At 38.7% G+C, this 20,823-nt stretch overlaps 1 protein-coding gene across 1 annotated transcript in view; it reads left to right on the forward strand.

Annotated features, from left to right (window-relative positions):
* The window catches only part of ERICH3 (glutamate rich 3), a 112,152-nt gene continuing 91,624 nt past the window's right edge, over positions 296 to 20,823 (forward strand). The window contains 1 exon segment of the mRNA XM_021097617.1: positions 296 to 701. Within this exon segment, the coding sequence (XP_020953276.1) occupies positions 679 to 701 (23 nt within the window). The 5' untranslated portion in view covers positions 296 to 678.

Consider the following 20,823-nt stretch of genomic DNA (forward strand, 5'->3'; position numbering starts at 1 on the left):
AGGGAGGGTCATTGAAATTTCTTGCAGTTGCAGAAACAAAATCAAAACCCAAAGCGTCTTTCTTACCCTTGAACTTGCAATCTAGGTCTGTTTCACAACTGGAAACCAAGGTATCACACTGTAGCTGCTCCCTGCTCTTAATTACCTTCCTCTCAGTTGCCAGTTAGCCCTTGGTTCCCTAGGGCCTGGCAGGAAGCATACCAGCTTAAACAGGGTGTGTGTGTGTGTGTGTGTGTGTGTGTGTGTGTGTGTGTGTTTTCACACCGCAGGTGCCTAGGGAACCCATGCCTCAGAACTACAGAGTAGGGGCCTAGGTCTCCTCCCACATCTGGGCCCAGAAAAAGGGCTGGAAGCAGAGCTTCGCTTCCAGCTTCCCCAGATTCCTTTCCAGCAGCGACTGGCCTTCTCCAGAGCCTCGGTGCTCGCCCTCCCTCCCGCCTTAGTAACCGTGAGGCTGTGGATACCGCCGCCGGTGGGGGCCAAGGAGGCTGCGTGCAGCCTGGGCGCCCAGGGGCGGCGGCGGCCCAGCCCCAGCGCTCTGCGCGCTGGCGACCTCAGTGCACCGGCCACCGCAGTGCGGAGCCGCTCCGCAAGCGCGACTGTCGCGGCGCCAGCGTGATCGGGCCCCACGCACCCACCCTGCGCACCTGCCGCGGGTCCAAAAAGGATCCTGCAAAAATGAGCCATTCTCACCCCGCTGGGTAAGTGACAACTGGAGCTTTTCCACGCCACAGCAGGTGGCGGCTGCAGCCAGCGGCCCCTCCGCCGCCCCCCCTCCTGCTGCGGAGAGAAGGGGCGAGAGCGGGAGAGAGGGGGCTGGGGAGAGGAGGAAAATAATACGGATTCTGGGTCGCAGCGAGGATGGCAGAAATCCCAGGCTTCGTATCTCCTCCCTCCCCTTCCTCGCTCCTTTCACTGATGTTCGCCCCCTTTGAAATTTTCACTCTGGAAGGATTAAAAAATGGATGTGAAAAACGCACACATTAAGCAGGGATGTTAGCGGGGATCAACAGGATCCTCTGTTGCGGAAGATACGTGTTTAAATGCAAAAGTGGAGGTCACCAAAATAGGCATTCTTTTGGAGAAAGGGGGCTCAGAAATAAATTCTCGCTGTGGCGTCTTCCATACAAATGAGATGCGAGGTGATTTAATATCAAGGCAGGTTTCATTGTGAGGGGTGCCCCTTATGTCAGGATTTTAAACTGCCCTGTCTCAAAAGGATCATAGTGGATATTTAGAAGTACTGTGACCAGGGGAGGTGATAGGATGCAGGAAAGCAAGAAGGAAGAAGGAAGATGTGTGCTTGTGTGTTTACACATAACCTTCCCGTTGCTTTGGGCAGGGTGACTCCTCAGAAGACCTATTTTGGCAATTATTCAATCTATTTTAGAAAGTTAACACAGTCATTATTGACTGTTGGAAAAAAATAAATAAAACCCAACGTCTTGGCCCTTTTATTGGAAGAGAGAATATCCAATTTCCTTCTGAATTAAACAATGCAATGCGTATTAGATGGTTTTTTATGTTGATACATCTTGTAACCAGATAATATCCTAGTTGATCTTGCAACTAATTTGAAGATGCTTTCCTTTTTAATTGAATTTATTGCACATTTTCAAGAGCAGCAAATTAGCAGAGGACAACATATTTAAGATCATTTGGAGTTCGTGATGTCTGAAATACCATATTAGTCCTTGTGCTTTGGATTTATAGTCAGACTTAAAGATTTTACTTTTTAATGAATTCTCTGAATGTGAGACATAAACAAAACTAAAAAAAAAAAAAAAAAAAAAAAACTAAAGGCATATAAGGTGCCATATTGGAAGTCAGTTCCAGAACTTTTTTGGAAAGTGATGTATCTGTGCCTAAACAAGCTTCTTATTTTATCTCAAGTTGAATGTAGTTTAGGGACTTGAACCTTTTGATGCTGAACTCCTGTGCAGTTTTAGTTGTCCTGGGTCCTTGGGATGTAAACGGTACTGTTTTTCTGCAGCTGCTCTTTGCAGTGTGTCCACATTCAAGAAAATGAATGTGTCAGTCATGGTTGTCTTCCTATGTTTTTCAAGTTTTTGGCTAAGTGAGAATCTGATTAGACCATTTAATCATCTGTTTTCAAATGTGGAAAAACCTGTAGCTGCTTATTAAATTGTGCATGATTAAGATTTCAGGAACTGAAATGAAATTTTTCTGAAGGTCCATTAGTTCCAAGTGCTTGGAAAAAAAGGAATATATGTGCTCTAGCGAGAGTGTGCTTCATGGTACTCTGGAAGAAAGATGTTAAGATGCAACAGTCATCTTGCACTAAAATTGTAGGCACAGTATCTCATTCATCTTTGTGCCCTCTTTGCCTAGGACAGTACCCTATATAAAGAAATGCTCAACAGATGTTTGTGGAATGAATGATACCACCTGACAATTCATCCAGTCTAGAGGTGGATGGATTCACAAAAGAAAACCATATTAGGGTGAAACATTTATCAACTACTTACCATGTGCCAGGCTCTAGTCTACTGCTTTACAAGAAATAGCTCATTAATCTTCCCACCCGCTCCACAAGGCAGATTTTAGTCACCTTTATTTTCACAGATAAAGAAAGTGAGGACTGAGATGTTCCCAAAGGTTTCACAGGTTGGAGGAGTCAGGGCTGGAATGAAAAGTGGAGGAGTCCAGCTTCAGAGACCTTGTGACTAACCATCACATCGCACTGCCTCTCACGTTCAAGCGCTGAGATATCGGGGGAACCATAAGTACACAGAAATTCTTACCCAGATCAGACCAACCTCTGACAGGTGATGGCCGTACCTAGCCATCTAATATTTTGATATGTAATTAGAAAATACTTTTGAGATAGTGTCTACATGTATGTATGTATATTTAGTTCATGAAAAATAATTGAAAACAATAAAGTATAAGTATAGCCACTCTGCCTTAAAATTCGCCCAAGAACAAAATTATTCAAACTGCCAAAATTCTGCCTCACTGTAAGTAGTCATTGCTTTTCTAGTCTATGCTAACATTTGGAAATAATAAAAGTTTCAGTAGCAAATAAAAGGTTTCATTAAAGCTGAGAAAGCTTTTCCATCATTACTGAAGCAGTTCGTATTTATTACATGTTAAGGATAAAGTGGCAATAAAGTGCAGTTGCACAACAAAACAAATTTTAAATCCCTAAAATTCCCCAATCAATAAGGGATGCCCTGATACTTTCTCTTGGTGCTTCCTTTGAGTTCCACTGCTTCCTTAATCACAACATGAAACACTTGACGTAAAAATTGCAAAGGGCCTGTGCTGACTTTGTTCAGATAGAGTTTGGAGTAAATAAAAATGGTCTTAAAAACTTCTGCCAAAGATTATAATAGAGTCTTTGATTCTGAGCTGCATTGTAATTTAGGGGAAGTCAACTATAAAATACCGTTTCTGGCCCTGCCATCTCTAATGAAATTGTTTTAGAGTGGAAAATTTCAATTGATAGTCCCTCTAGTTGTTAAATCTCATCCTGAGTTGCTGTTTGTTTGTGTGGGTGTACGTTGTGCACTAGTCCTAGAGGTGGAATGGGGATTTTATACCCCTCAGTCATGCATGAGGATAAAATGATATGGCTCTTCTGACTCCTTCAAAGGATCATCACTGCATCCATGTGCAGTTGGCTCCCTGTGTGAAAGATACACTTGGCTCTAAGTAGAGATAGTCACACTTATCTGTAAATTTGCTTTGAGAAACTAGAAGAATGGAAGCGTTATCATTTATGACAAAATACAAATGCAGAAGTGTATTTGGAAAGATTATTCCAAGGTTTAGAAGATTTTGGGGTGTTTAGATTTATCAATTTTTACTTTTTAATGTAGAGAGGTATTGCTGTAGTGACAGAGTATACTGAAGTATGGTATAGAAAGAGTAATGGTACTCCCTGATAACTCAGTCTTTGTTATTAAAGACAGAGTACAAATTGGCAGTAAATTTGCCAATTTTCAGATAGTGGATATATATATCCCAGAGTGGCAAAGCTTATAAATCTACCATGTCGTTTACAATTAGAGTGTCCATTGCACTTTGTCTCTGCTTTCTTTTAAAAAATCCAACACGAGAGTTCTCGTTGTGGCTAAGTGGTTAATGAATCTGACTAGGAACCATGAGGTTGCGGGTTCAGTCCCTGGCCTTGTTCAGTGGGTTAAGGATCTGGTGTTGCAGTAAGCTGTGATGTAGGGTGCAGACGCGGCTCAGATCCCGTGTTGCTGTGGCTCTGGTGTAGGCCAGTGGCTACAGCTCCGATTAGACCCTTAGCCTGGGAACCTCCACATGCCGAGGGAGCGACCCTAGAAAAAAGGCAAAAAGACAACAACAACAAAAAAAATCCAACACAGTATTTTTAAATTCTATTTTTAAAAATTGAGATATAATTAACATATGACATTATACTAATTGCAAGTATACAACATAATGATTCAGTGTATGTATGTATTGCAAAATAATCACCACAAATACCAAATGATCTCACTTACACATGGAATCTAAAACAACAACAGCAACGACAACAACAAAATGAACTGATAGATACAGAAAATAGAAAAATGTGTGAAGGTAGTCAAAAGGCACAGACTTCTGGTTATAAAATAGATAAGTCATGCGGATGTAACGTACATCACGGTGACAGTAGTTAATAATACTATATTTTAAATTTGGCGTGGCTAAGGGAGGAGATCTTAAAAGTTCTTATCATACACACAATTTACAACTATATATGGTGATGAACGTTCATTAGACTTATGGTGTCTCTCCCTTCTTAGCAAACAGTGTAGTACTTTTTATGACTAGTGGCATTTCTTAGTATGTTTGTTGGTTACCACTCACTTCTACCACCAAAAGTATCTGGGACACAGAATTTCAGACTTGAAGTAATTAATTATTTGAATTCAAGTTGGGTTGTTTCTATTCACTCTCCTATTAAATATTAACAATTTGACTTCAAGGAGTAAATTATTTCTGGTTAAATGAGGTAAACTGAACATGCTCATTTGTCTTGACTTCCTCGCAGATCATTTTGTTATAAAGTCTTTCTTTTTTTTTATAGTTGAGATGTCTCCTCTTATCCCTTTGCTTAACAAACTATAGGTAGATTGGAACAGAAAGGGTTTTATATATATATATATATATATATATATATATATATATATATATATAAAATAGCACTCAATTGTTTGATTTTTTTTTCAGAGTTACAGGCAAAAAAAAAAAAAAATACAGTGCTCTATCACCCAAAAATGTTTTTAATGATCTTTCAAATGACAGAAGGTCCTTAATTAGGTCCTCCTTCAATTGCGTTGGAAGCAAAGACTTGGAAACGACTTGTGGTGTTATTTTTGCTCAGTCACAAGAACCATTTATTGTATCCACATCTGCATACTATTTCAGATTGCCCTTTTATTTCACAGGTGTTTTTCTAAGTTCAGTACAGGCTAATAAGACATCATGTGGTGAGAGGTCTGCCTTTCTTTTGTGAAAGTAGAAAGATGATTATAAAACAGAAAGGAAGGAGGCTGGATTAACATGACTTGGAGGTGCATTTTTTATGCAGACCAGTTTTAGGAGAGTCGAGAGGAAACCTGAGGGTCTAAAAGTTGATTCCCCTAAAACAGTCCTTACCTGGGTTCTCCTAGGAAAGTCTCTGGGTAACCCGGGGGGGGGGTACATATCCCAGTTTATAAACTTCTGGTGTAGAACACAGGGTACTGCCAAATGCAGGCTGCTGGAGCAGCCCCACTTTCTCTCAGTCTTTACTGAAGAAAGGCATCTCTAGCTGCAAGAAGTACAGACTTCCCCAACTTATTTTGATTATGAATAACTACCTCAAGTTTTTCAGGGAGACAAGAAAATAAAACTCTGACCCAAGTTTCAGTTCTAAAATCAGCTTCAAATAGTCCGGATCTGGAGTGTTTATATGTTTTCAAGACTTTTCATTTTTGGAAATACCATTGTCAACAAAAACTTCAGAATCTGGAATATACTACTGAAATAATCTTTTAAACTTTAGTTGCTAATTTTGGAACAGACCAAGAGAAGTAGTGCACAGACTGAATTATTGACTCTTGCCTCCAATGGCTTACTCATTTTGCACACAAATAGTTGTGTATACTTTGTGTATCCTTTGGGATGATTCCATAAATGTCCATCAGTTTAAAATAAACTGTTAAATTAGGTATGGATAAAATTTGTGAAAAAGGAAAAAAAATTAGCATTCCACATTCATATTGGTTTGCAAGTGTCTTTGCCACCTTTCTTTAAACTTGAAATCCCAAATGATATTTTATGAATATGATTTATATTTTTTTAAAAGATAAGGAAAGAGGAGGGTCAGTTGAGTCATTCAAAATGAAGTCCTTGGGGAGTTCCTGTGGAACAGGAAACAAATCTGACTAGAATCCATGAGGAATGACCTAAGTTTGATCCCTGGCCTCACTCATTGGGTTAAGGATCCAGCGTTGCTGTGGCTGTGGTGTAGGCCAGTGGCTAAAGCTCCGATACGACCCCTAGCCCAGGAACCTCCATGTACTGCAGGTGTTACCCTAAAAAGACAAAAAAAAAAGAGAAAAGAATGAAATCCTTGGCACTACAAAAAATAGTGAAAGACATACCTTTATGCTTTCAATTAAATAAACTATTTAAGGTAAACATATTTATATATACTTATTCATTAACTTAATTTTTTGTTTAAGTGATCAATTATTGTTCCTGATTGCATTAAACAAGACTTCATGCCCTCAAAAGAGAATTATTTGCATGTATAGACAGTGGATTTTGATTCTTCTTTCGTTCCTTGCTTTGGTCTAGTTCCATGGTTCTCAAACTTAAGCATAAAGAATACTGAGTAATGTGGTATACACAAAACCATGTATATTGTACTTTATGAATTAAATTAATGATATTTATTTATTTATTTATTGCTTTTCAGGGCCACACACATAGCATGTGGAAGTTCCCAGGCTTGGGTTGAATCAGAGCTACAACTGTCTGCCTACACCACAGCCACACAGCAACACCAGATCCAAGCCATGTCTGTGACCTACAGTGCAGTTCATGGCAATGCTGGATCCCCAACCCACTGAGGAAGGCCAGGGATCAAACCTGCCTCCTCATGGATACTAGACAGATTCGTTTCTGGTGGACCACAACAGGAACTCCTACATTAATAATTTTTAAGCATAACTTTTACATTCCTATCTTGTATTGACTAAAAAATGTCAACCCAAATGTATGATAGGATGCCATTTATATCGTGGTTTCTGGCTGAGCAGAAGCCACTTGTTTCTTCACTAGCCAAGCTCACTTTTTTTGCAGGAGTCCCAATTAGGGAACACATCCTTCATTGACAACACCATTGCTCCAAAGTTTTGTATCAGAAAATATATTTGGATTAAAGCAGTTCACCTGGGAGCTTGCTTTTCTGGATTAATGTCTTTCCAGAGAAAAGAGGAAAAGATGTGACAAGTTCAGTAGACACAGTTTGAAAAATCATGCCTTACAGAGATTCTATCAGTATGAGGATTAAAAGTTTTTTTCAAAATTGTTGTCAAATCATTGCTTTTATAGTGAGCCACAAGAAACATACTTTAAAAATGAAGAACATTGTAGGAGTTCCCTCCGTGGCACAGTGGGTTAGGGATCTGGCATTGCTACAGCTATGATGTAGATTGCAGCTACAGCTTTGGATTTGATCCCTGGCCTGGGAACTTCTTTATTCTGTGGCTAAAAAGGGTTAAAAAAAATAGTGAAGAACATTTCAAAGTGTAATGTAGGAATCTGGATTTTTAAATAATTTCTCATTGTCTGTTGGGTTCACATCTTGTTGACTTCTCTCCTGTTCCTTTTGTAGAGTTGTCTTTTTTGTTCTATGGGAAAATTACTGGGAGGTACAGTTTCTTTTTCTGCTCTGTGCTCTGGGGAATTCTTTTTGGAAAGTTTCATTATCCTCTTCTCTCCATCCCTACTGCCTATGTAGACACGGTGGGGTCAAGAAGGTATCTGTTGGCTGTTTAGATGGATCATCACTCAGCCTTTCCTGTTTATCAGCACAGATAATTCAGGTTCAAAATGCAGCAGCTTGCATTTCTTTGTACCCAGGAAACATATTCTTTGTTACTTTTGTCTGAATCCATGCTACATACTTAAATTGATCACCTTCTGGTTATGCCTGTGTTTGGGGCTGAATTGTGTCTCTCCTCTCCCCCACAAGTTCATCTGTTGAAGTCCTAACACCCACTACCTCAGATAATGACTGTATTTGGAGGTGGGGTCTTTAAAGAGCTAAATGAGGTCAGTGAGGGTGGGTCCTAATCTAATATGACTGAAGTCCTTATAAGGAGAGGAGATTAGGACACAGACATGCACATGTATGGAGAAGACCATGTGAAGTACAGGGAGAAGATGACCACCTGTAAGCCAAAGAGAGAGGCTGGAGCAGATCCTTGCCTCATGGCCCTTGGAAGAAACCAACTCTGCTGACAACTTGATGCTGGACTAACTTCCAGAACTGTGAGACAATACATTTTTGTCTAAGCCATCGTGTCCACAGTACTTTGTTATGGCAGCCCTAGCACACTAATTCTATATAACTCCTGATGCTTTATTTTTTTTTAACTTTTTCCTGATAAAGATGAAAATGGCTTTTATGAGAAATGTATGGTCTCTGAAAATAAATGATTTAACAATATGAGGGTCATTGGGAATGGAGATTGGAAGCCAGAAGTTCAAAAGGGAGATAAAAATCAAAGCAAATGGAAAATATGATTAAAAGACTAGAGAGGAGAAATAATTAAGGCAATAAGTCAATGATCTCTACTGGTAAGTACTGAGCTTTTCCTTTGTTAAGTCTGATTAGTAATCAAATTACTCCCTACCTCTCAGTGTCTGACACTACTTGGGATAGAAAATTGAACATTTTAAGCTGGTGATCCATTTTTCTGTGACTGTTATTATTTTCTTATAATAGTAATAAACATTTATAAATTAATGAAAATTCTTAAGGCAAAATATTGAAACAAGAGAAGACACAGCAGGGAACTAAACAGACAATATAAATTGCACATAGTAGTTATGAAACAGCATTAAAAACTAAGGATTTTAAATTGAATTGAATCATAATGTTTTATAGTAGCAGTTAATTTGGCATTCTCTCTGTCACGGATTGTAATATTTCATATTTGTGAATATTATGTGGCTCTCATTTTAAGAAGTTGTCTCTCTTCATAGCTTGCTCTAAGATATTTACAATAATATTGTTTCTGTTGTTTAGATTCAAATAAAACTAATCTGCTGTAAATTAGAATAATAGACTTAGAAGGAATCTCAAATCTCTGGGTACTAGCAACATAAGAGATTTTTTATTATCCTCCTTGTACTTATCTGTATTTTGAAAATTTTCTACTTAAAGCAGAACAATTCTGAGAAGAAAATAAAAATCTCTTGAAATCCTACCATCCATAAATAATCATAGTTAGCATTTTGGTCATTTTCTTTCTTCACCATTTTACTGTGGATTATTCCTATTTTAAAAGCTATACTGAGAAAGCTCTACTGTTTAAAAAGCTGTTTTGAAGACTCTACTCTTTCTTAACATTAAAAAAAAATTATCGATGTATAGTTGATTTACGATGTGTCAATTTCTTCTGTACAGCAAAGTGATTCATTTGTACATATATATATTCCTATTCATATTCTTTTCTATTAAGCTTTATTATAGGATATTGAATATAGTTCCCTATGCTATACAGTAGGACCTTGTTGTTTAGCCATCCTATATATAATAGTTTGCCTCTGCTCATCCCAAACTCCTAATCTTTCCCTCCCCAACCCCTTCCCCCTGGGCAACCACAAGTCCACACGTCTGTTCTCTATATCTGTGTAGACTCTACTGTCTTAAAGTTCTACCAGCAAGTACCTTGTAGGAACTTACCTAGTGGCCTTCCAATTGTCTTCATATTTCCCTTGTAAACTGCAAACTCTTTGAGGGTGAGACCCCACCTCCCCACACATTTTGCTTGTTCATGCATCCCCAGGTCTTGGCTCAGTAAGTGCTAGTCACTGAGTTACCATAGTCAGTGTTTACTCTCTTCCAGAAATTCATTTGAGTTCTTGAAAAGACCTGAATAGTGAGTTTTTAAAAAAGATGTAAAAGTCACTGACCTTCATTGAGTTTTGCCATCCTTGGACAGCAGGGCAATTTATAGGTATCAGTCAGGAATATGTTTAGTTAACAGAAAACCAAATGAGTAGGGACTTAAACCAAGCCATTATTCTATTGCTTAAAATAAATAGCAATACTTAACTATTTATTTCACAAGTAGTCTAAAGGTAGGTGATTTTATTTTATCGTAATATCACAGTCCTTATCTCCACAATTTTCCTCATCTTTGCCTTGTGGTACCAAGATGACTACCCTATATCCATGCATAGTATCTTTATAAAACCATCCCAAACAGAAAGGGAAAATATGAGTGAAAAAATAACTTTTTTTTTTTTTTGGCTTTTTAGGGCCGCACCCTTGGCATGTGGATGTTCCCAGGCTAGGGGTCTAATCAGGGTTACAACTGCTGGCCTACGCCACAGACACAACAACACCAGATCTGAGCTGTGTCTGTGACCTATACACCACAGCTCATGGCAATGACAGATCCTTAACCCACTGAGCAAGGCCAGGGATCGAACCGCAACCTCATCATTCCTAGTCAGATTCGTTTCCACTGTGCCATGATGGAAAAGCCTATTTTTTTTTTTTTTAATCAGGGAGGAAAACATTTCCAAAACCTTTCAGAAGACTTTCTTTTACATTTGTTGCCCAGAACTCCATCAGTGAACATGCCTTGTTAGAAGAGAGAGTGGAAAAGAAGAGAGTTGACTTTCCTAACTTCTGTGGGTGATAGGCAAGGAAGAAGGGTTTGGGAATGGCTTCTGGTCAACAGTGTCCAGCCCAGTGCTTTAACGATGAGCTGTCTGGCACGGAATGTGTATAGTCTGAGTTCAGATTTGCCACATAGTAGCTGTGTGACCCTACATAAATTCTATATCATCTGTTGATTGGTTTTTGTTTTTGTTTTTGTTTTTCATTCTTAGGGAGATTATGTCTGCTTTGTAGGTTATTGTGTGGATTGAATGAAATACTTCAAAGCATTTAGCATTGTACCTGGTACAGAGTAGGTATTAATATGCAAACATAGGGTCTGTTAGTTTGGATACAACACACATGAGTAAGGCCAGCTTTCTGCAGAAGAATGTGCATACTCAAGTTCTGAGCTAGATGTAGAGTTGGATTAACTGGATGAGGCATCCTAGGGAGATTAATTTGGGAGAAGACTTTAATATACCTGGACATATTTAAAGAAAATAAAAAGTATTCTCTAAAACAGGATTATCATTGCCAGGGCAGTAGCAGCCAGTTCTGACTTTGAATAAGTGAAGAGAAGACAGCAGCATTCCTTGTTTATTTAGTTGGCATGTTCTTAGGTGCAGGCAAAGATGCTATAAAACCAAGCAAAAGCTGGCCTGGCCTGAGAAGTTGACACCTCAAATTTGGTTTTGTCTCTAACTTCCATTTACTCTTTCTTGCTCATTTTTTTGGAACCTTGGATACAACACCAGGGGTATACACTAGGGTTTTTCTTTTTTGACGGAAAGATCTTTGCCCTCAATTCTAAATCAGAAAGTAATTTCAGATTTATTTTTGTTCATCTCCTAAACCTTTATAAAAATGAGTTTGAGTATTTTTTCTCCTTGAAATGGGAATCTCTTTCTCAAACTTCCAGCAAATGACTATTTCACAACAATCCCTATAGATTTATTTAAGGTTATCAGGTGAAATTCTTTCCTACAAATTATCCTTTTCACTCAGTCAAATGAGACTTAGAGCCTTGACCTTGGCTGGAATCTTGCAGAATTTGAAGTAGGCTGAGGGAGTGGGTGAGGCTAATCACAGGCTTCAGTCTGTGGATAGGAGTTTGAAGTTGTAGTCCATGGTGAGGATATTGATTTAGGGAAGAAAAAAATGTCTGAGGTTTTAAGGCCAAATGCAAGAGCATGGAGCAGGAACCACATCCCAAAGTCTGTGACAGAGAGCAGGGGGGCTCAAGAAGGAAGCTAGGAGAAGGGACCCAAGGAAATTAAATTGTAGTGGGGAGTGTGGGCATTTTAGTCTATCGCTGTCCCAACTGAGCTATTTCAGCTCCAAGGCTAGAACATTTCAAATAGGACATGAACAAGGGTTTGGAGTGTTTGCAGGATTCGAACTGTCTGAGAATTGTCCTTATTTTTCTGTGTTCTTCTAAATGAAAAGGGAATGAAATTCCAAAAGGAAAATCAATGTTTCATTTTAAAAATATGAAAGAGAGGAACATTTTTGAAGTCAGAAAGATATAGGCTTGAATCTCAGCTGTGCCTTATGTGAACTTAAGACAGTTAATTTCTCTGTATCTCACTTTCCTTTTTCAAAAAAAATGGGGCAATAAATACCTCCCTGTAGGAATGTTGGCACATATTAGAGATGCAATGAATGGCAGCTCCTGTGTATGTACTTTGATCTTTGTGCAAAGCATATGTTTCTTAAGTCTTTTTTTTTTTTGTCTCTTTGTTTTTTTCTCTAGTTTTGTTTTTCCAGCTTGATTGAGATATAATTGACAAATAACACTGTAAGTTTAAGGTGTGAAATGGTGATGATTTTATATACATATATATTTTGAAATGATTAATAAGACTAGTTAACACATCCTTAAGTCTTTCTTGAGCTTTAACTCTCAAAGTCCATCAACATCAATGCATAGCTCAAAATAAGCAGAGATAGCCCTAACGAATTGGGAGGGAAGATGAGGAAGGAATTTTAGTCCATAAATCACTTTCTTGTTCAGTTAAACTTATTTTAAATGGTAACCTGTTCTTAAATTCATGAATTTTTACAATGAAAATTAGCACTGACCCACCTATTCATAACCCCTAAAATGAGGTTACCCCTTTAGAGAAACCATGATCTGAACAACTGAGAATTCTAATAAAAATGGAAACTATGACCCAGAGCATTTGTACTTCTCCAGAATACTTACTTTTCTAATTCAGGAATTCAGGACAAACTCAGGAAACTGCATCATTACTTTGACATTGACAAATGCTAGAAGGACTGGTGAAATATTATGCATATTCTATTTTTAATGATTAATCATTTAAAATTTAGTCAACCTCTTTAACCTTTGACCAGATGTCCGTGACTATTTTAAATCTCACTACTGCACATAGAGTTACATTTTAGAGGAATGAAGAGATTTTTAAAGAAGGTTGATGATATTACCCTTTCCCACCCAACACACATGGTGATTCTATTGGTGTTACCCTCATTAGTGGCTAGGGTTTTTTGTTGTTGTTGTTGTTTTAAGTGGGCTCTTTGCATCTATGAGATTATATTCCAAGATCAAGTATAAATAGTGATCAGGTTTCTAAGCCAGGACAACCCACCAGAACCTATTTGACAGATAATATGTAACTGACCTAATTGACTATTTACTGCTGTTATAGAATGCAACTCTCTGTGGTTGCACTAATTCTAGGATAAACAGTTAACACGTTTAAACTTGAGTACCAGGAATTTGTGCTCTCTCTCTTTGGGAAGTTTTGTATGTGATGTTCACACTTCTGAGCAGAATCTGGACAGTACTTCTGCCTCATTCACATTTTACTCCTTCCCTCAACCCTTGACTTGTCATTTAAGACCTAGTTCAGATTTTAGTTCTTCTGGGACACCTGTCTTGTGTGAGCATAGTTCAATTATTTGTGAAATGGGGTTAAAAAATCCGACATTGAGGGTGTTTTGAAGATTAAATGAAATCATGCATGCCGGGCATAATAAATGGTAACTGTTATGACTATAGCACATCAGACTATCCTGCTAATACAGGCAGACCTTATTTATAAAGCTTCACTTGATTGCCTTCAAGGATATTGTGGGTTTGTTTATTTATTTATTTATTTTTACAAATTGAAGGTTTGTGGCAACCCTTCATGGAGCAAGTTTATCGGCACCGTTTTTTCCAATAGCATATGCACTCTTTGTGTCTCTGCGTCACATTTTGGTAATTCTTGCAATATTTTAATTTTTTCATTGTGATACATTTGTTATGATCTGTGATGAGTGATCTTTGATGTTACTATTGTAATTGTTTTGGGGTGCCATGAACAGGCTCATATAAGATGGCAAACCTAATTGGTAAATGTTTGTGTTCTGACTGCTCTACCAACCAGCCCTTCCCCATCTCTCTTCATCTCTCTGGGCCTCCCTATTCCCTGAGACACAACAATATTGAAATTAGGCCAACTAATAACCCTGCAGTGGCCGCTAAGTGTTCAAGTGAAAGGAAGCGTCATACTACCCTCACTTTAATTCAAAAGCTAGACATGGTTAAGCTTAGTGAGAAGGGCAAGTTGAAAGCTGAGACAGGCTGAAAGGTAGGCATCTTGCGTCAAACAGTTAGCCAGGTTGTGAATGCAAAGGACAAATGCTTGAAGGAAAGTAAAAGTGCTACTCTAGTGAACACATGATTGATAAGAAAATGAAACAGTCTTATTGTTGATATGGAGAAAGTTTTAGTGACCTGGATAGAAGATCAAACTGGACACAGCTAATCCAGAGCAAAGCCCCAATTATCCTCAATCCTATGAAGGCTGAACAAGGTGAAGAAGCTGCAGAAGAAAAGTTCGAAGATTGCAGAGCTTGCTTCATGAGGAAAGAAGCCATCTCCATAGATAAAAATACAAAGTGAAACAGCAAGTTCTTGATGTAGAAACTGCAGCGAGTTGTCTAGAAGATCCAGCTAAAATAATTAATTAAAGTGGCTACATTAAACAATAGATTTTCAATGTAGACCAGCAAGGTTATGTTGGGAGAAGATGCCACCGAGGACTTTCATAGCTAGAGAGAAGTTAAGGCCTGTCTTCTAAGCATGCTGATGTTCTTATTAGGGGCTAACACAGCTGGTGACTTTAAATTGAAGTCAGTGCTCATTTACCGCTCAGAGAATCCTAGGGCCCTTAAGAATTATGCAAAGTCTACTCTGCCTGTGTTCTGTTAATGGGGCAACAAAGCCTAGATGGTAGCACATCTGCTTACAACATGGTTTACTGAATATTTTAAGCCCATTGTTGGGACCTCTTGCTCAGAAAAATATTCCTTTCAAAATATGGCTGATAATGCATTGATAATCATTGAAAATGCATCTGGTCACCCAAGAGCTCCAATGGAGATGCACAATGAGATTAATGTTGTTTTCATGTCTGCTAACACAACATCCATCCTGCAGCCCATGGAACAAGGAGTAATTTCAGCTTTCACATCTTATTATTTAAGAAATGCATTTCATAAGGCTGTAGCTGCCCTAGGTAATGATTCCTCTGATAGATTTGGGCAAAGTAAATTAAAAATCTTCTGGAAAGGATTCACCATTCTAGATGCCATTAAGACTATTCATAATTCATGGAAAGAGGTCAAAATATCAACATTAACAGAAGTTGGATTCCAACCCTCAGGGATGACTTTGAGGGGTTCAAGACTTCAATGGATGAAGTAACTGCAGATGTGGTAGAACTAGCAAGAGAACCAGAATTAGAAGTGAGGGCTGAAGATGTGACTGAATTGCTGCAATCTCAGAGTAAAACTTGAATGGATGAGGAGTCACATCTCAGAATGAGCAAAGAAAGTGGTTTCTTGAAATGGAAAGTGGTTTCTGTTGAAGATGCTATGAAGATTCCTGTCAGTGAAAGATTTAGAATATTACATAAATTTAACTGATAAAACAGGGGCAAGGTTTGAGGGAATTGACTCTAATTTTGAAAAAAAGTTCTGTGGGTAAAATGCTATCAAACGGTGTTGCTTGCTGCAGAGAAATTGTTCATGAAAGAAATTGCCACTGATATGGCAAACTCTGTTGTCTTATTTTAAGAAATTGCCATGCCCAGCCTTTGGCAATGACTACCCTGATTGGTCAGCAGCCATCAATATTAAGGCAAGATCCTCCACCAGCAAAAAAATTACAACTGCCTGAAGGCTTACATGATAGCTAGCCTTTTTTTAGTGATAAAGTATTTTTTTTAATAAATGCTATTTATTTAGTTTAATTTTTTACTTAATGCTATTGCACACTTACTGGACTACAACATAGTATAAACATAATATTTTTATACACTGGGAAAGCAAAAAAAATGTGTGACTCACTTTATTATGATTTTTGCTTTATTGCAATATTCTATTTATTGCAGTGATCTGTAACCAAACCTGCAATATCTTCTAAGTATGCTTCTATTTTCTCAGTTGAATTTTAAGTATTTTGAGGGCAGGGACTGTGCTTGTACAGCATCATAACTTTACAACAGCACAACCTGTTACCTAATAAGCACTTTGTATTTGTTGTATAAAATAATTGTATAAATCTCATGTCTGGCCACAGGTGTGCTGACCATTCTCCTCTCAGTTTTATCTTCTGGCCTTTGAAGCCCAGTGAAATCCTCCATGTGTCCCACAGGGCCTCTGGAAGTGTGTGCGTGTGCGTGTGTGTGTGTGTGTGTGTGTGCGCGCGTGTGCCTGCGCACATACTGGACATGGAAACAGGAGCTCCACCTGTGGCAGGAGAAAACTCTGGCAGGAGGGTAAAGGCTGGGCCCATTGCTCTCTCATATCTGGGCCTTTGCATATATTCCCTATTCCTAGTACAGTCTCCACCCCCCACCAAAGGATGCTAAGATTCATTCATTCATTCGTTTATATTTTACTATTTTATTTTTATTTTTTAAGTTTGTTGGAGTAGAGTAGACGAGCAGTGTTGTAGCACAGTCTTGATATAAATTCCCTCACCCTTCCTTACATGGCCTGGCATTTATTAGGTTTCCTTCTACTAGCTCAGACTTCATTTCATTCCTGATTTTTTTAAATTGTTCCCCTCCTCTCAAGTCTTGAGGTACCTCCTCTGTGATCACAAAGCACAGTGTGTTTACCCATTTTAGAACAAAGGCAGATGTATATGTGGTTCATTTAAGAATAAAACAATGCTGGGAGTTCCTGTTGTGGTTCAGCAGTAATGAACCCGACTAGCATCCGTGTAGGTGCGGGTTCCATCCCTAGCCTTGCTCCGTAGGTTAATGACCTGGCATTGCCATGAGCTGTGATGTAGATCACTGACGTGGCTCAGATCCCATGTGGTTGTGGCTGTGGTATAGGCCAGCAGCTGTAGCTCCTAGTCAACTCCTAGCCTAGGAACCTCCATGTGCTGCAATTGCAGCCCTAAAAAGCAAAAAAAAAAAAAAAAAAAAAAAAGAATAAAACAATGCTGGAATTCCCATTGTGGCTCAGCGGGTTAAGACCCTGACTAATGTCTATGAGGATGGCCTTTCTCAGTAGGTTAAGGATCTGGCATTGCCACAAGCTGTGATGTAGGTGACAGATGTGGCTCAGATCCAGTGTTGCTGTGGCATAGGCCTCAGTTGTGGCTCTGATTCAACCCTTAGCCTGGGAACTGCCATATGCTACTGGTACAGCCCTAAAAAGAAAAAAAAATAAGAGAATAAAACAAAGCTAAGCATTATGCCGTAATGATGCTAAGTGCTTTACTGGCATTATTTTATTAATATTTAACTGAAGCTCTATGGTTAAGGCAATATTATCCCCCTCTTTTACAGAGGAGGAAACTGAGGGTTATAGTGTTTAAACAATTTGTTGAAACTCATAGAGTAAATGTTGCAATAGAAGACTTAAACTGGATCTTTCTGATTCCATAGGGTGAGGGCTAGTGGATCACCCACTGCTAACATGGTCTGGAAAATGACTAGAAATGGCATGACATGTCCAAAGAACCAGCCTTTGTGAAACGGGCTAAAACTTTGGTGGACATAAATCAGAGATTTGACAGAAACTCTTTAGTACAATTTTAGTTTTTTCCTTCCTATAATGTCCCCAGAAGTACATTTAGAAAACACAGCATCGTTTTTTGCCAAGTGCACACCTGCTTGTGGGACTGACTCATTAGGTATTTGTTGGTTGTTCACTGATAGGTCAGCTCCCTGCCTAGAGTTGTCAGCCATGATTGTCACTGACCCAGCAAAAGGGCTGAATAGTAAATGTGAACATAAAACTGGCTTTGAGAGATTTGGGCATCAGAAAGCACATAGAATCAAAGTTCAATATTCTTTTAGTGAATTTGAATTTTGTTTAGAAGTAATTTGAATAGGAGTTTCCATAGAAATTTTCACATTAGATGGTGAGAAAGGAAAATAGAGGCTTGCCTAACATCATATGATATCACTTATATGTGGAATCTAAAAAAAGGATACAAATGAACTTATTTGCAGAACAGAAACAGACTCACAGACTCTGAAAAAAATTATGATTACCAAGGGAACAGGTAGGGGGATGGGAGGGATGGACTGGGGGTTTGGGATTGACATAGGCACCCTGAGGCATATGGAGTGACTGGCCAAAGGGGAGCTGCTGCATAGCACAGAGAACTCTACTGGATATTCTGTGATAATCCATGTGGGAAAAGAATCTGAAAGAGAATGGATGTGAATAAGTGTACAACTGAATCTCTTTGTTGTACAGCAGAAATTATCACAACATTGTAAATCAACTGTATTCAATAACACTTTAAAAAAAGAAAGAAAAAAAAGAGGCTTTCCAAATGTAACCAGCTGTGACATCAAGGAGTGGCGTTACTACTTGGTAATATTTTGTGTCTTAACTTGGACTAATGTAGTCAAAGCAAATAGGATCTTCATGGAACAGAGGAAATGATTACCTCCATATTGGATTTCAAGAAATAGTACCCACTCTCCAAAGTTACCTCTTTGACTTGGGTTTCTGATTCCATTATAAGTAGGACAGCATGGAGGGTTTTCAGATCCTCTCTAAAAGACTGCCATTTTCTGACTTGTTAACTCAAAATGGGTATTTACAACTAGAAAGAATTCAAGGCTCTTCAAAAGGAACAAGGTCTATTTTTTTCAAAAAAATATGTTCCATTTTTGTGTGTAACTGGAACACTGGGCCCTGGTGAGTAGGACAAAGTCAATGCCCCCCTGGAGTTAATAGTATAAACAAAAGACAATTAAGGACCCTAGCTTTCTAACTTCCAAAAGATAGTGTTTTGATTTATATGACCCCTTCCCCAAGAGAGTAATGATTAACCACTTTTTGAGGAACAAATAAAAGTAGATTTTAAGTGTAGCCTCCTCGAGGAAGGTTTTCCTACCAATGGAAGAAGTTAAATATGGGAAGAAAGTACGCCTGGTGGAAGTTTTTAAGAAGTAGTTAGTTTTACCTATATAGTATTATTCCAGCTTGGGTCTAAAGTGATGATAGCAGGTCCTGTTATGGCTCAGCAGAAACAAATCTGGCTAGTATCCATGAGGACGCAGGTTTGATCCCTGGCCTCTCTCAGTGGCTTAAGGATCTGGCATTGCCGTGAGCATGGTTTAGGTTGCAGATGAGGCTCGGATCTGGTGTTGCTGTGGCTGTGGCATAGGCCAGTGGCTACAGCTCTGTTTTGATCCCAAGTCTGGGAACTTCCGTATGTTGCAGGTGCGGCCCTAAAAAGACAGAAAAAAATAAAATAAAGTGATGATAGGAGGGGAGGTGTATACTCAGTGGTAACTTCTGATATTCATTGAACATTTACTATGTGCTGGGTAAATCGCTAATGCTTTATCATACTGACTCCTTTGATGCTCTTTATGTTTCTGAAGTAGCACTATTATTATTTCCATTTTCAGAGGAAGATATAAGGCACAGGGAATTTAGGTACTTTGCCCCTGATTGCTCATCTACTAAATGATTTAGTTAAGATTCAAGCTCAGGAAATCAGACTAGAGAGGGCAAACTCTCAACAAAACCTCTGCCTCCTCAAGACACAGCAAGAGGATTTTGGTGTTAAAAGGAGAGTTGGAATAATCCGGTCATACCATTCCCTGCTTAAAACCCTTCACTGCTATCACGAAACCATGCAGTCCCAGGAACATGGGACATACCATCTAACACACCCTTCCTTTGATTTTTCCAACAGTTTTCCTTTTATTGAGCCAAAATATCGTTCCTGAACTTACGCTCAGCTCCTACCTTAGCATCTTTCACAGGCTCACCATTCCACTTATCAGATATCTCTCATGTCCTTCCTTCTCTAACCTGGGCTCTGCAGGACTGTTGTACCTTGTAGAACACAGTGCAGTTTAGTGATTAAAGCAGGACAGTCCCTGATTTGAATCCCAAATCTGCCTTTAGGTAGTTGTAAGCTAGTTATCTAACCTCTACTTCTCAGTTTACTCCTCCATGAAGAGGGAGGATAACCATACTTTGCAGGGTTGTTTTGAGAATTAAAATATACAGTGCATATTGTATAGAGTGTTTACTGTACCCTACAAAGAGATAGATAAAGGATCTATAAATTCTAGTGATACAAGTATTGATTTCTAGAACTTTCTACTGGTCACCTTCCCTCTAAACAGCTTCATTGTCTCCCTGAATTTGGATATTACTTTTCTATTAATGAATATTTTTTTAAGTGGCCACATTTTTGTTGTTGTTCTTATTCAAAGTCACCAAAGAAGAGTCTGGAGGCTCAAATCAGTTCCTGTAAAGAACTAGACACCCTTAGTGTCCCAGGCCCACTGAGTCCCCATATACTGTTTTCCTATTGCCTCATCTGTGAGCATTGCAAAACTATTTTGCCAGCAGTCAGCATAGTTTGGAGACTAGCTTTGTCTTTACTAGTCACTCCAAACCATCATATTAAGGCCATAAATAAAATAATATTATGCTTC

Source organism: Sus scrofa, chromosome 6 (genome assembly GCF_000003025.6).
Source record: "Sus scrofa isolate TJ Tabasco breed Duroc chromosome 6, Sscrofa11.1, whole genome shotgun sequence".
NCBI classification, from domain to species: domain Eukaryota; kingdom Metazoa; phylum Chordata; class Mammalia; order Artiodactyla; family Suidae; genus Sus; species Sus scrofa.